This window comes from Amblyraja radiata, chromosome 10, assembly GCF_010909765.2.
Source record: "Amblyraja radiata isolate CabotCenter1 chromosome 10, sAmbRad1.1.pri, whole genome shotgun sequence".
Taxonomy (NCBI): domain Eukaryota; kingdom Metazoa; phylum Chordata; class Chondrichthyes; order Rajiformes; family Rajidae; genus Amblyraja; species Amblyraja radiata.
The window spans coordinates 779,447-796,652 of record NC_045965.1 but is presented as its reverse complement, the minus strand read 5'-3'; the positions used below and the strand labels follow the sequence as shown (position 1 = coordinate 796,652).

Below are 17,206 nucleotides of genomic sequence, written 5' to 3'. Positions count from 1 at the left end.
TTTCCCTTAGTCCCACCTGCCTGCACTCATACCATAACCCTCCATTCCCTTCTCATCCATATGCCTATCCAATTTATTTTTAAATGATACCAACGAACCTGCCTCCACCACTTCCACTGGAAGCTCATTCCACACCGCTACCTCTCTGAGTAAAGAAGTTCCCCCTCATGTTACCCCTAAACATCTGTCCCTTAATTCTGAAGTCATGTCCTCTTGTTTGAATCTTCCCTATTCTCAAAGGGAAAAGCTTGTCCACATCAACTCTGTCTATCCCTCTCATCATTTTAATGACCTCTATCATGTCCCCCCTTAACCTTCTGCGCTCCAGAGAATAAAGACCTAACTTATTCAACCTTTCTCTGTAACTTAGTTGGTGAAACCCAGGCAACATTCTAGTAAATCTCCTCTGTACTCTCTCTATTTTGTTGACATCCTTCCTATAATTGGGCGACCAAAATTGTACACCATACTCCAGATTTGGTCTCACCAATGCCTTGTACAATTTTAACATTACATCCCAGCTTCTATACTCAATGCTCTGATTTATAAAGGCTAGCATACCAAAAGCTTTCTTTACCACCCTATCTATATGAGATTCCACCTTCAAGGAACTATGCACGGTTATTCCCAGATCCCTCTGTTCAACTGCATTCTTCAATTCCCTACCATTTACCATGTACGTCCTATTGTGATTTGTCCTGCCAAGGTGTAGCACCTCACATTTATCAGCATTAAACACCATCTGCCATCCTTCAGCCCATTCTTCCAAATGGCCTAAATCACTCTGTAGACTTTGGAAATCCTTTTCATTATCCACAACACCCCCTATCTTGGTATCATCTGCATACTTACTAATCCAATTTACCACCCCTTCATCCAGATCATTGATGTACATGACAAACAACAAAGGACCCAACACAGATCCCTGAGGCACCCACTAGTCACTAGAGCTCTATCTAACTCTCTCTTAAATCCATCCAGTGATTTGGCCTCCACTGCCCCGTGGCAGGGAATTCCACAAATTCACAACTCTCTGGGTGAAAAAGTTTTTTCTCACCTCAATCTTAAATGGCCATTGTGCGGTTTTGGTCCCCTAATTTGTGGAAGGACATTCTTGCAATTGAGGGAGTGCAGCGAAGGTTTACAAGGTTAATTCCCGGGATGGCGGGACTGTCATATGCTGAGAGAATGGAGCAGCTGGGCTTGTACACTCTGGAGTTTAGAAGGATGAGACGGGATCTCATTGAAACATATAAGATTGTTAAGGGTTTGGACACGCTAGAGGCAGGAAACACGTTCCTGATGTTGGGGGAGTCCAGAACCAGGGCGACAGTTTAAGAATAAGGGGTGCCATTTAGAACGGAGACGAGGAAACACTTTTTCTCACAGACAGTGGTGAGTCTGTGGAATTCTCTGCCTCAGAGGGCGGTGGAGGCGGGTTCTCTGGATGCTTTCAAGAGAGAGCTAGATAGGGCTCTTAAAAATAGCGAAGTCAGGGGATATGTGGAGAAGGCAGGAACGGGGTACTGATTGTGGATGATCAGCCATGATCACATTGAATGGCGGTGCTGGCTCGAAGGGCCGAATGGTCTACTCCTCCACCTATTGTCTATTGTCTTCCCTTTATTCTTGTTCTTGTTCTATGTTCACAACTCCCTCTGTGCAACCCCAAGATATTAGCAGGGCATTTTATTTATAGTACAAAATCACCCGTCCACAGTAGCCCAAACACTCCAATACATCAAGGCTAATTAAATATTTGCCAGTCAGTTTGTAATAGAGTGTTGAATCAAAAGTTGAATTTGGCATTCTCAAGAAGGGAAAATGAGAGGTGGGGGGGGGGGGGAGTGGGGGGAATGGGGGGGGGGGGGAGATGAGAAATCTATTGCAGGCTCACATCTGTCTCACTAGAGTTTGGTGCCAGCCAGATCTTGCCAGATTATTTATGCAGGTTACAGAACCCACCAAAAATGTGCCCCATTTCCAGCCCAGCCCCCCCCCCCCCCATTTTGTGGTGCATTAATGGTGGAATAAACAAAAATCCTGTGGGTACCACAAAAATGAAACTGGCTGTTTCAAAGGTATATTTGTGATATTCCGCTGTATCTAGGCACGTCTCCAATGTAAATTAATAACCTGCTCACTCCCAGGAGAAAGAGAGAAAATGTCCATTCATCCACTTCATTGCGTGTGGACCTGACATCATATGGGAAACAGCCGTGCTAAATGAACCTGTGCTGTCTCATTGGTTTCACCATAGAGTCTTACAGTGTGGAAACAGGCCCTTCAGCCCATCTTGCCCACACCAGCCAACATGTCCCAGCTACACTAGTCCCACCTGCCTGCACTTGACCCATATCTCTCTAAACCTATCATATCCATGTACCTATCTAAATGTTTCTTAAATGTTGCGATAGCACCTGCCTCATGTATCTCCTCCGGCACCTCGCTCCATACATCTACCATCCTTTGCATGAAATAGTTACCCCTCAGATTCTTATTACAACTTTCCCGCCCCACCTTAAGCCTATGTCCTCTGATTCTCCATTCACATACTCTGGGCAAGAAACCGCCCGTCTACCCGAACTATTCCTCTCAGTTACTCCAGCACTCTGTGAAACGTCACCTATCCATGTTCTCCACAGATGCTGCCTGACCCGCTGAGTTACTCCAGCACTCTGTGAAACGTCACCTATCCATGTTCTCCACAGATGCTGCCTGACCCGCTGAGTTACTCCAACACCTTGTGACCATTTTTTTGTTGCCTTAGTGACCTTAGAGGCAGATCAAGAGTATTTCTAATCCACATTTCTCAAAGAATGCTTTGGCTTGAGTAGCTTACAACCGAACGATATGAACATTGAATTTTGGCAATTTTAGGCCATCCCTTTTTCCCTCGCCTTCTTGCCCATGTCCCACCTAGACACATCCATTTCCCCCTCCCCTTCCTGTCCTGCTGAGTTACTCCAGCACTTTGTGCCCTAATTAGTTTGGTTGTTTTTAAAACAATCAATGATTCATAGACATGATCCTTATCAAAGCCGACACATACTAAATTCCTGTTGAGTTACTCCAGCATTTTGTGTCTATCTTCGGTGTAAACCAGCATCTGCAGTTCCTTCCCACACAATGAATCCCCTTAACATTCTGTGGATAGAACAATCTGTACATTCAAAGTTTAGTTTAAAACTAATAGCTTTCAAAACCAAATGAACTTGCCCAACAAACCTCTCTGCCTCTTCTGAATTTGCCACTCACATTCTCTGATACACATGATGAGGAGAATGTAGAGTATAATGCTCTGTTACGTTACAAATAATGAACTAACACACTCAGGGTTTTCATCCAAAGACATTGGGAACTCGGCAAGTCCCGGTGAGACATAGGCAGCACAAGGTCCTGGTGAGCCGCGTCCACACGGCAACTGTAGGCCTGTCTCACCGGCTGTGGAACCGGGAGGTAAGGACCTGTCCCACATAGGCAATTTTTTAGGCACCTGTGGCGACTGTCACTGTCACGGCATGACGCCGGAAATGCACCCACCCCACGACAATGTCCGCGACAAGCCACCACCTAGTCGACATCAACCTACGACAAGCTACGTCAACCGGCGACAAAATTCCTCAAGACTCGGGACGTCCACCTACGACCACACCTACGGTAACCTACGACCACACCTACGACACCCGAAGTCAACCTACCCCCAACCAGCGACAAGCTACGACAAGCTATGACCCTGTCGGCCACAAATGAAGACAACTGAAGACTTCTCTTGACGCCGGAGCTGTCGCCGGTTGACGTAGGATGATGTAGGTCGCCAATGGAATTCACCGAGGTCATGATCCAGTGACAAATAACGTCACCTGGGCGTCAACCTACGACGGAAGACAGGCAACGTCAGGCAACGTCAAGCCCACTGTCAGCAAGAGGTTTTGAACATTTCAAAATCCAGCGGTGACAAGACACTTAAGGAGACCGCTCACGACAATACAGGCGTCACCCAGCATCAATGTGGCAAAAGCCTATTTTTCTTCGCTCCATAGATGCTGCTGCACCCGCTGAGTTTCTCCAGCACTTTTGTCTACCTTCGATTTTCCAGCATCTGCAGTTCCTTCTTAAACAAGTTTTCTACATGGTTTGAAGCACTCTGAGTAGCAATGTTACAAAATTTTGAGATTTTAAAAATCAAGTCTGTAATTTATCCCATCAGATAAAGCATAAAAATAAGTTTAATTTGACATCTAATTCACTTTCATATCTCAAGTATTTAAAAAGTTATGGCCATTTTCATACTCGGAAATGAGCATCTTGTTCCCTATTGATTTTCTATGGACATAACAAAAAAGTTGTGATCGTGAACAGTCAAAAGCCCATAACTTTCTTAAAAATTAAGAGAACTGAATGAAATTTTCAGTTATCATAGATTGAAGCATTCTGAAACAAATATAAAATAATCTTACTTGGATGACCTGAAATTAAAGCATATAATTAGTTAGTTACCTAATTGCAGCTAATTTCAGACTTCAATTACTAGATCTCAACATCTATCCATTTCTTAATAAATGATTAACATTTTTAAATAGCCTAAATGTCCAAATAATATTCACAAATAATTCACAATAAAACATGATTTTAAAATCTCATTTACATTAATTTATAGGCCAAATGGAAGGAATTCAGTGTTCAATTGCTGTAAATAAATGCCCATTTAAATCAGCTTTCTAGCGGGATCCTGTGGAACGCGCTGGTTTAGAACGTTCACATTGCGGTAGATTTGTGCCTCAAATGCCGAGAAAAATACTGCGCGATATAATGGGCCCAAATTGAGCTACTTGCAATATTAAATTTTGTATAAAAGGATCTTTAGAAGCCCTTTTGAATGTAAAAATATACAACCTACCTTCTGCTATTTTCTTTATGAGACTCTGCGGTTGCTGACGGTCGCGGGTTTAAAGATTGATTTTTAAACTACTATAACTATTATTCAAGGCCTTTAAACCTAATAATAGCTTTTGCGACGGGGTCTATCAGCGATTTTTCGTTAATAATTAACTAGGCTGAACATTTTCGATTGGAACAGCTTAGAGAAAATCGCGTTTTAAACCCGCCCCCTCTAAACGGCGCCAAAATCGCGCACAACCTCAGCGGCAGATCTTCAACGACGCTTCAGGTAGGCTTTGCAACATACCTACTCTGAGTGAAGCTCAAACAGTAACCTGGCAATTAGGCTTGAACAATGCAACGCTCTCGAACTGTAAGTAAATTAGACCACAGTGAAAGCACATTATTTGAACTGAAAGAAAAACACTAAAACAAAATGGAAAAGTCATATGACTACAATTAGTGTATCCCCCATAAATATTATTGCATGATCAATTCTGGGCCAGGCAAAATACTTCAATTAACCATATAACCATATAACCATATTAACACAGATATTGCGAAAAATATGGATAGGGCAGGTTTTGAGAGATATGGGCAGGTGGGACTAGTGTAGATGGGGCATCTTGGTCAGCATGTTCAATTTTGGCCAGAGGGCCTGTTTCAATGCTGTATGAGTCTTATCACAAACAGTAAAGAAATATTTGACATGCTGGTTTTCGATGATAGTGCAGTTTCATGGCCATTTTTATGACAGCACCATTGTGTGAAAGGATACATTTAGAAGATGTATCTTTCACACAGTGGTGTTGTAATAAAAATGGCCCTGAATTCTCAGTGACTTGTCTGAACAAGATTTGCTGGCTGTACAATAAGAAAGATTTGACAGCATGACTAGCAAGAAATCCACACATGAAAAGCATATGGTAAAGTATTATAATGTATGAAATTGGAATTTTTGCAACTGTATATTTAATCATCGAAGTGTTGGAGTAACTCAGTGGGTCAGGCAGCATTACCGGAGTGCATGAATGGGTGGCGTTTTGGCTCAGGACCTTTCTTCGGAATGGGGAAGGCCTCCGACGCAAAACATCGCCTATCCATGTCCTTTTGAGATGCTGCCTAATACGCTGGTTTACTCAAATACCGTGCCTTATTTCATAAAACAGCGTCTGCAATTCCTTATTTCCACGATTTAATCATTTGGTAGTTTGGTAGACTTCATTGTGGGCTGCAGGGGCCTGTTCCAATGCTGTACTTCGCAATGTTTTCTAGGTGTCTATGCCTCTTGGAATTATATCAACATAATGGGCCTTATATTTAGGTGAGCAGTGCAAATTTTATAATGTAAAATGTTGCGATAGTACCTGTCTCAGCCACCTCCTCCAGCAGCTCGTTCCACACACCCCTTTGTGTGTAAACGGTACTCTTCAGGTCCACCTCTTCCCCCCCCCCCCCTCTCCCTCCCCACCCCGCACCTTAAACCTATGTCTTCTCATCCATGATTCCCCTACTCTGGGTAAGAGACTCGATCTAGTCCTCTCATGAATATGTCTCCTAACTCATGAAAGTATAAAACAAACCTTAGATGCCAAATCATAAAACCTAATGTTGCTCTGGTAAAACCTGCTAGTTCACATTTTTTTCCAAAAACAAACACTACTTCCTAGTATTATAAAATATTACAAACATCAAGATGTTCTTTGTTCAAGGAGTTCAACCAGTTTCCTCTATTTACATCAAAAAAGCCAAAGGATAAGATAACAGTGGCACAATTTACTCATCTTCTAGTCTGGCTTGAAAACTCTGAAACTCCTTTCCAAAGTGTTATAATAGTTTCGAATGGCCATACAGCATGGAAACAGGCCCTTCGGCCCTCCAAATCTACTCCCTATGCATTAGGAACATTTTCACAGAGGCCAATTAAGCTCCAAACCCGCACGTCTACGGGATGTGCGAACCCGCACGATCACAGGGAGAACATGCAAACTCCACACAGACAGCACCCGAGGTGAGGATCGAACCTGGGTCTCTGTAACGCAGCAGCTCCACCAGTTGCACCACTGTGCCACCAGTTTTTAGTTTTAAATGTTTATGTAAAGTTTGGAATTCACAAAACCAAAGCTATGAGAATGAAAATTCTAAATGCAGACAGCTAGTAAAATAAGTGTATAAACTGTACAACTTTGAGTTGAAGGGGCAGTTTCTGTAATGTATTATTCTACATATAAACGTAGAACGATAAAAAATAGGTGCAGGAGTAGGCCATTCGGCCCTTCGAGCCAGCACCACCATTCAATATGATCATGGCTGATCAATCAAAATCAGTGCCCCGTTCCTGTTTTTTCCCTCATATCCTTTGATTCCGTTAGCCCCAAGAACTAAATCTAACTCTCACATGAAAACATCCAGTGAATTGGCCTCCGCTGTCATCTGTGGCAGGGAATTCCACAGATTCACAACTCTCTGGGTGAAAATGTTTTTCCTCATCTTAGTCAGAAATGACCCACCCCTTATTCTTCAGAAGGAACTGCAGATGCTGGAAAAATCGAAGGTAGACAAAAATGCTGGAGAAACTCTGGACTCCGGACTCCAGAACCAGGGTCTCGACACAAAACATCACCCATTCCTTCTCTCCAGAGATGCTGCCTGACCCGCTGAGTAGTCCAGCATTTTATGTCTATCTTCAGTGTTAAACCAGCATCTGCAGTTCCTTCCTTTCTATCGCTGAAAGAAAAGATAAGAGATGTTCCACAGCATTTTGTCTCAAGAATCTTGTGTTTTCCAAATATATATTTTATGAAGCAAACAGTGTTTACCTTAAATACCTGCAGATTCCGTATTTAGATTTAGTTTAGTCGATTATTGCCACGTGTGCCAAGGTACAGTGAAAAGCTTTTACATTGCACGCTATCCAGTCAGCAAAAACATTATACGGGTATTAGTGTGGATGTCAGGGGTTCTGGGGAAAAGGCAGGAGAATGGGGTTGAGAGGGAAAGATAGATAGATTAGCCATGATTAGACCTGATGGGCCGAGAGATTCACCCAGAGAATTGTGAATCTGTGGAATTCTCTGCCTCAGAAGGCAGTGGAGGCCAATTCTCTGGATGCTTTCAAGAGAGAGTTAGATAGAGCTCTTAAAAATAGCGGAGTCAGGATATAAGGCAGGAACGGGGGTACTGAATGTGGATGATCAGCCATGATCAATCACAGTAAATGGCGGTGCTGGCTCGAAGGGCCGAATGGCCTACTCCTGCACCTATTGTCTATTGTCCATTGAATGGCCCAATTCTGCTCGTATAACGTATGAATATACAAACTATGCATGATTACAATCAGGCGGTCCACAGTGTACAGATATAGGTTTGGAAGAGAGGTTGGTTTGCGTGATGGTCTGGGCTACATCCACAACTCTCTGCAATTCCTACACAACAAAGAGCTTGGTGTTGACAGGCAACCCCTCCCGACTCCCCCTCTCTTGCAGTTAAGGGCCTGTCCCACGTGGGCGGCTGTCGGCATCATTGACTGACGTATCAGGTCACCGAAAAATACGCGGCGTGATGGCGTATGACGTGGCGTGATGCGGCTGTGACGCGGCATGATGACGTGTGACGTGGCGTGATGCGGCTGTGACGCGGCGTGATGACGTGTGACGTGGCGTGATGGCGTATGACGTGGCGTGATGCGGCTGTGACGCGGTGTGATGACGTATGACGTGGCGTGATGCGGCTGTGACGCGGCGTGATGGCGTATGACGCGGCGTGATGCGGCTGTGACGCGGTGTGATGACGTATGACGTGGCGTGATGCGGCTGTGACGCGGCGTGATGGCGTATGACGCGGCGTGATGATGTATTGACACATGGTGTTTTTTCAAGTGTCACAACATTTCTTTTGTCGCCGCTGGATTTTGAAATGTTCAAAATCTTTTGGCGGCGACTGATATGCCGCTGGCAAAATGGCCAAGTGGGACAGGCTCTTTAGAGGTGCATTTGCTCTCCTCGTGAGCTCATTGCACCAGTGTACACTGTGGGTTGGATCCAGCATCACAACGCCTACACAAGGCAAACTTAATCCTGCAATAAATGCATCAGCCGTGCTCCTTTGATCAGAAAACACGGGAGCTAGAACAATGTTGAACTGTAAATTCAGACAGAGTATAAAATTAACTTCGCCCTGCTCCACAGAAGGGTCTCGACCCAAAACGTCACCCATTCCTTCTCTCCAGAAATGCTGCCTGTCCCACTGAGTTACACCAGCATTTTGTGTCTATCTTTGGTGTAAACCAGCATCTGCAGTTCCTTCCTCCACACTCCACATTGTGTGGGTTAAAATTGCTCATTGTATCTCCGCATGCGGTTCAACCTGAAAGTCCACTTAAACATTGCTGGAAAATGACGTCAATCACAAATTGCATCTTATTTTATAGGCAGACAGTACAAAATGATCACACCAGTCAGAACCCAACTATTTAGGTCAATTCAATTTAGTTTAGAGATACAGCATGAAACAGGCTTTTTGGCCCAGTGAGTCCACACTGACCATCAACCATTGTATTGGGAAGGGTGATTATAGAGTGATGGGTTGTATATATGACTAAGATACTGTATAGTATATGCGGTTTCTTCTTTTCTTTTTCTTTTTTGTATGGCTTTGTAAATATTTGATTAGTGTTCAAATGTAAATAACTTGGTGTACATATAGTGGCTGGTGTACATATGGTGTACATATAGCTGCTAAATTTGTATAAGATAATTACAAGCAGTTGAATAAGGGGTGGGAATTAATAAGCTTTGGCTTCTTCCTGCTCCTTTTCGGACACATACGATTTCATTTATTTATAGATATTGTTTATGACACTTTATAAATATTCTTGTTTTGTTTTTTGTATGCTGTTTCACACTTGCTTTTTATTCTTTTATTCTGTTTGAAACAAATAATAAAATAAATAAATAAATAAAATGCCCATTCACACTAGTTCAGTTTAGTTTATTATTGTCACGTGTACCAAGGTACAGTTGAAAGCTTTTTGTTGCGTGCTATCCAGTCAAGTCAATACATGATTACAGTCAAGCAATCTACAGTAAACAGAGAAAGGATAAATAGTGGGATGAGAGAGAGCTCAGAAGGGGAGGAGAAAGTAGGGACTACCTGAAATTAGAGAAGTCAATTTGAGTGCCGGATGGAAGTTAGTGGTGAAGCGGATGAAGTTAGTCAGTTGTGCGTGGGTGCAGGAGTCAGCACCAATGCAGTCGTCGATGTAGCGGAGGTAGATCTCGGGGATGGCGCCCTGATACGTCTCGAACAAGGATTGTTCGACGTACCCTACAAAGAGGCAGGCATAGCTAGGGCCCATGCGCGTGCCCATAACTACGCCTTGTATTTGGAGTAAATGGAGGAGCCAAATGAAAAGTTATTAAGGGTAAGGACCAGCTCCGCTAGGCGGAAGAGAGTATCAGTAATTAAGGGTAAGGACCAGCTTCTTGTTCGTGGCGTACCATGGCCCCATCCCCAAACTCAACCTCCGTTACATCGACGACTGCATTGGTGTCACCTCCTGCACCCACACACAATGCACTGACTTCATCCATTTCACCACTAACTTCCATCCGGCACTCAAATACACCAGGACCATTTCCGACACTTCCCTACCATTTCTTGACCTCACTATCACCATCGCAGGTGATAGACTTCTGACTGACATCCACTACAAACCCACTGACTCCCATGGCTATCTGGACTACACTTCTTCCCACCCTGCTTCCTGTAAGGACTCCATCCCCTACTCCCAATTCCTCCGTCTACACCGCAGCTGCTCCCAGGATGAGACGTTCCACACCAGGGCATCAGAGGTGTCCTCATTCTTCAGGGAACGGGGGATCCCCTCTTCGACTATAGATGAGGCTCTCACCAGGGTCTCTTCTATACCCCGTGACTCTGCTCTCACTCCCCATCCCCCCACTCGTAACAAGGGTAGAGTCTCCCTTGTCCTCACCTTCCACCCTACCAGCCGTCACATACAACAGATAATCCTCCAACATTTTCGCTGCCTTCAACGTGACCCCACCACTTGCCACATCTTCGCATCTCCTCCCCTGTCTGCTTTCTGCAGAGACCGCTCCCTCCGTAACTCCCTGGTCAATTTGTCTCTTCCCACCCGAACCACCCCCTCCCCGGGCACTTTCCCTTGCAACCGCAGGAAATGCTACACTTGTCGCTTTACCTCCCCCCTTGACTCCATTCAAAGACCCAAGCAATCTTTCCAGGTGTGGCAGAGGTTCACCTGCACCTCCTCCAACCTCATCTATTGCATCCGCTGCTCTAGATGTCAGCTGCTCTACATCGGTGAGACCAAGCGCAGGCTTGGCGATCGCTTCACCGAACACCTCGACTCGGTTCGCAATAACCAACCTGATCTCCCGGTGACTCAGCACTTCAACTCCCCCTCCCATTCCGAATCCGACCTTTCTGTCCTGGGCCTCCTCCATGGCCAGAGTGAGGCCCACCGGAAATTGGAGGAGTAGCACCTCATATTCCGCTTTTGGGGCAGTTTGCACTCCAGCGGTATGAACATTGACTTCTCTAATTTCAGGTAGTCCTTGCTTTCTCCTCCCCTTCTCAGCTCTCCCGCAGCCCAATGTCTCCCGCCTCTTCCTTTCTTCTTCCCACCCCCCACATCAGTCTGAAGTAGGGTTTCAAACCGAAACGTTGCCTATTTCCTTTGCTCCATAGATGCTGCCTCACCCGCTGAGTTTCTCCAGCATTTTTGTCTAACTTTGATTTTCCAGCATCTGCAGTTCCTTCTTAAACAAAGATAAATAGTAGAACATGTAGTGCAACTATTTAAAGAGAGTTTAAAGGTCAATGAGGAAGATGGGAGACTACTCTCCAGCTGCTGAGAGGGCAGTTCAGTTGCCTGACAGCAGCCGAGAAAGAACTGTGCCTGAATCTGGAGGTGTGAATGTACTTCATGCCTGATGGAAGAAGGAAGGAGTGAGACTGGCCCTTGATTATGCTGGTGGCCTTAATCTTGAACCTTAATAGCCCTGTCCCACGGTACGAGTTCATTCCAAGAGCTCTCCTGAGTTTAAAAAAAATCAAACTCGTGGTAACCACGGAGAATGAACGTAGCGGGTACGTCAGAGCTCGGGGACGTCACTTAGCGGCTCGTAACGCTAATGGCAGGTACTTGGGAAGACTCGCTAACGGCAGGTAAGCACGGGAAGACTCGTGAAGATTTTTTGACGAGTGGCCATTACCGTAAATCTCCGAGTTCGAATCAGGGTAAACTCGGGAGAACTCTTGGAATGAACTCGTACCGTGGGACATGGCTTTAAGAGAGTTTATTGTCATGTGTCCCAGATAGGACAATGAAATTCTTTCTTCGCTACAGCACAACAGAATATAGCAGGCATAAATAAATACAGAACAGAACTGATCAGTGTGACTGTAAACCAATGAATATTTATATACACACATAAATAAACAGATGAAGTGCAATGGGCTATTAATGTTCAGAGTTTTGTTTGAGTTGAGTTTAATAGCCTGATGGCTGTGGGGAAGTAGCTATTCCTGAATCTGGATGTTGCAGATTTCAGGCTCCTGTACCTTCTACCTGAAGGCAGCAGGGAGATGAGTGTGTGGCCAGGATGGTGTGGGTCCTTGGTGATGCTGCCAGCCTTTTTGAGGTAGCGACTGCAATAGATCTCCTCGATGGTAGGGAGGTCAGAGCCGATGATGGACTGGGCAGTGTTTACTACTTTTCCACTCCTGGGAGCTCAAGTTGCCGAACCAAGCCACGATGCAACCGGTCAGTATGGTGTCGATGGAGTCAATGGAAGGGAGGTTGCTTTGTGTGATACTCCCACAACTCTTTGCAATTCTATGTTAACCCACTTTGGCATCCACTCCCGACACACGAGGGCAATTTCACAGAGGCCATTTTGGTATGCATATGAAATAGGAAAGAGCAAATTACTGGAGAGCTTATAGATGACAAACTGCAAACCAACGTGAAATGGATCTCACTTTCCCTCACCACCTACAGGAGATTCATTAACTCCCCGGTCACCACTTACCCTTCGTGACTTATGGTGGTATGAACAGGCAATGGTACCACCACTTTCACCTCCTCCTCTTCCCCGGGGCAGCCTTGGAGATAGACCAACTCAAGCTCTTTTGATCCCTTGTACGTCATATTTGTCCAATTCCTGGCTTCCAAAATAAAACACAAAAATTAGTTTGCTAACAAATGAGGAACGACGGATGCTGGAATCTTGAGTGAAACACAAAGTGCTGGAGTCACTTAGCAAGTCAGGCACCATCTGCTGAGGGTCTAAAGAAATGTCCCAACCCCAAATGTTGCCCATCATATTTCCTCCAGAGATGCTGCCTGACCGGCTGAGTTACTCCATCACTCTGTGCTTTGCTTAAAAACATTCTACAAATCTTACCATAATATAAATATAATAATCTTCTTCTTTTTGTATACAGTGCAAATATTAAATCCACCTGCTGGATTAAAGCTTCCATTATTCAGCTTTAATGATGTTACACAAATCTAAATCTGGAAAGCAGCTCGCATTACCACGTGCCATTTCACCAGGGGGCTGATGCTGTTATTTTCTTGCTGGTGGAGGCTGCATGCGTGGAGTGGATGTGAAGAGGATGTTTCCACTAGTGGAAGAGTCTAGGTCAGGAGGTCATAGCCTTAGAATTAAAGGACATTCCTTTGGGAAGGAGATGACGAGGAATTTTGTTAGTCTGAGGGTGATGAATCTGAGGAATTCTTTGCCACAGAAGGCTGCAGAGGCCAAGTCAATAGATATTTTTAAGGCAGAGATAGATTCTCAATCAGTGCGGGTGTCAGAAGTTATGGGGAGAATGCAGAAGAATGGGGTTAGGAGGGCGAGATAGATCAGCCATGATTCAATGGCGGAGTAGATTTGATGGGCCAAATGGCCTAATTCTGCTCCTATCACTTATGTCCTTATGACCTTATGCTTGGGAAGCATGAGAGGTTTTGAGACTCCTTGTCACAAAGTGCTGGAGTAACTCGGCAAGTCAGGCAGCATCTCTGGAGAACAGGGATAGATGGCGTTTCGGGTCAGGACCCTTCTTCAGACCGAATCTTTAGTACAAGAGTCAGGAAGTCATGATGCAGTTTTATGGGGCATTGGTTGGTCCAATTGGATATTGGGGGTTTGTGTTGTTCTGGTCACCACAATACAGGAAAGACATGGAAGCTTTGGAAAAGGTGTACAGGAGGTTTACAGGAAGATGCTTGGATTAGTGGGTATGAGCTACAGGGAAAGGTTGACAGACATGGATGGTTTTCTTTGAAGCATCAAAGGATGAGCGGAGGAGACCTGGTAGAATATATAAAATTATGAGAGCTATAGATTTAAGTGACTTTCAGATAGGCACATGTACGTGCGGAGAATGGAGTGATGTGGATCGTCCGGGTACTGGAGATTCGATTAACTTGGCATCTTTACGGCATGGACATTATGGACCGAAGGGCCTGTTCCTGTGCTGTACTATTTCATGTTCCACGACATGTATCTGAATCAATGCAGTTCCCAAAACTGACAAGTTGCTTTAGAACACGAGGAATTGTGCATAATTCAGTAGCAGTTTACAATCACCAAATAGATTAAATGGTCGGTAATTAAAACGGAAACAAGAATCTAGTTAAGTTATGACTTCTGAAGCCCAGAGGTGAAGCATTGTTGAGTGCAAGAGTTACAGACAATTTGAGTTAGTCTCTCTCTTGGATGAGGTCATTGTTTTTTTACACCTGGATTTGATTCAATCTAAAAATCTATTCAACAAATGGCGGCACAGTGGTGCAACGGTAGAGTTGCTGCCTTCCATCCTGACTACGGGCGCTGCCTGTATGGAGTTTGTACGTTCTACCTGTGACCACGTGGGTTTTCTCCGGGTGCTCTGGCTTTCTCCCACATTCCAAAGACGTACAGGTTTGTAGGTTAATTAGCTTCTGTAAATTACCCCTGGTGTGTACGATGCAAAACTGGGATAACAGAAAACTAGTGTGAACGGGCGATCGATGGTCGGCATGGACCCGATAGGGACTTAGTGACTGTTTCCACACGATATCTCTAAACTTAACCGTCAGCTTGCCTCAGCTGACGATAGACACAAAATGCTGGAGTAACTGAGCGGGACAGGTATCATCTCTGGAGACAAGGAATGGGTGATGTTTCGGGTCGAGAAGAAGGGTTTCGACCCGAAACGTCGCACATTCCTTCTCTCCAGAGATGCTGCTTGTCCCCAGTTTTTGTGTCTATCTTCGGTTTAATAATAATAATAATAATAATAATAATATATTTTATTGTCATTGCACATAAGTGCAACGAGATTTGGGTTTGCAGCTTCCATCCGATGTCATAACTTAAATAACTAATAAAATGTAGATTTAGATATAGATACCCCGAGAAACATGGTTTGTAAAAAGAACATTACAACAGTAAAACAGTTCAAACAGACTAAAGTGCAGATGTGTCTGTGCGACCTGACCATCCGAGGGAGACAGTCCAGGGGGGATGGGGGGCACACAGCAGGGCCGGTTCAGAGCCGCTATAACTCTGGGAATTAAGCTGTTCCTGAGTCTGGAGGTTCGGGCGTAGAAGGCCTTGTAGCGTCTGCCGGAGGGAAGTAGTTCGAACAGTCCATTACAAGGGTGTGAGGAGTCTTTATGGATGCTGACGGCCTTCCTGAGGCACCGTGTGTGGTAGATGCCCTCCAATGCTGGTAGCTCTGTCCCAATGATCTTCTGCGCTCTGCAGCATCTGCAGTTCCTTCCCACACAATTGGTCTCAGCTTCTGCTAACATAATCCTTCTCACCTCTTTAACAGGTAACATTACTCTCGACTTTCCTCTCATGCCTCTTTAATAGAACAGCATTGTGCTCTTTGTGTGACACTGAACATTCATCTCTATTTACATCAATTCCACCTCCCCGCAAGAGGGCCTCTCTCTCTCTCTCTCATCAACCTCATCCCCTCCCTCCCTCCCTCCCTCAGTGGATAACAGCAGAATATTTGTTACCCTAAAAGGTACATATAAAACAACAAAATAAACTGGGGTGCATTCTTACCTTCCACTAGGTCCAGGAAAACCAGAAATGCAGCGTAGACTTGTGAGCTATCTCCAATATCCAACGCCATCATCTCTACAAACTGAAAATAAAACCATGAATTATAAATTATAACATTTAAATTCAGCGTGTTTCATTTCTTTAAAATATCTTTTTTGTAAAACAACAGGGAAAGCAAAATTTGACAGGAAAAAGTCCCCAGTAGTTTAGTTTAGAGATACAGAGTGGAAACAGGACTTTCGGCCCAGCGTGTCAGTAGCGACCTGCAATCACCCGTACACTAGTTCTATGCTACATACAATTTACACCAGCCAATTAACCTACAGACCTGCATGTATTCGCAATGTGGGAGGAAATCGGAGCACCCGGAGAAATCCATGTGGTGACAGGGAGAATGTACAAACCACAAAAATCCAGCACTCATAGTCAGGATTAAGCCCGGGTATCTGGAGCTGTAAGGCAGCAACTCTACCGCTGTGCCACTACTAAGTACACTCAGCACATCCCTCACAATGACATGAGGTTTCGAGATACGGCATCGACCTATCCAACACTAACAATCTTCCGGGTTGCTGGTCATCCCATTATGTACTGGCGGGAGATTACAACAACACAGAAATCTCTTCAAGTCTGCCCAATGTAATGGAAGTGTGTTCTCTCATTAGCCACAGACCCAAACTCATAAAATTTGGCTTGGATTTGAACTAACAATGGAACAATATTTTGGCCCGCCTATATCGTTTGAGGAATAAAACCACAGCAACTTTTTAATTTTTATTGTGCCTTTTAAGGACGATTTTGAAATTAAAAGTAAAATCAAAAACATACAGAGATGATTAAGAACATAAAAATATACTTCAATTTTCCCCTTTAAATTCCAGATTAGGAATACTTATGCTAATTGTGGGGGAAGCAATGAAGAGAAAGAGCACAAGAGCATTTTATACCAACCACACGCTGTGTTACTCCAGCACTTTGTTTTGCTCAAGATTCTAGCATTTGCAGTTCCTTGCGACTTCAGACCTGGTTGATGTTTAGTTTAGCTTAGAGATACGGTGCGGAAACAGTCCCTTTGGCACACCAAGTCCACGCCGACCAGTGATCACCCCGTACACTAGCACTATCCTGCACAATTGTGACAATTTACAATCTTTACTGAAGCCCAATTCATCCACCAATCTAAACATCTTTGGAGTGTGGGAAAA

General features: G+C 44.4%; 1 protein-coding gene across 1 annotated transcript in view; it reads right to left on the bottom strand.

The window, feature by feature from the left end:
* The window catches only part of tsen15 (tRNA splicing endonuclease subunit 15), a gene marked incomplete at its 5' end in the record, with an annotated part of 37,878 nt that extends 21,744 nt beyond the window's left edge, over positions 1 to 16,134 (bottom strand). Inside the window, 2 exons of the mRNA XM_033029120.1 lie at positions 12,960 to 13,095; positions 16,002 to 16,134. Of these exons, the coding sequence (XP_032885011.1) occupies positions 12,960 to 13,095; positions 16,002 to 16,134 (269 nt within the window). The remainder of the gene's footprint in view (positions 1 to 12,959; positions 13,096 to 16,001) is intronic.
* Positions 16,135 to 17,206: the final 1,072 nt, after the last annotated feature.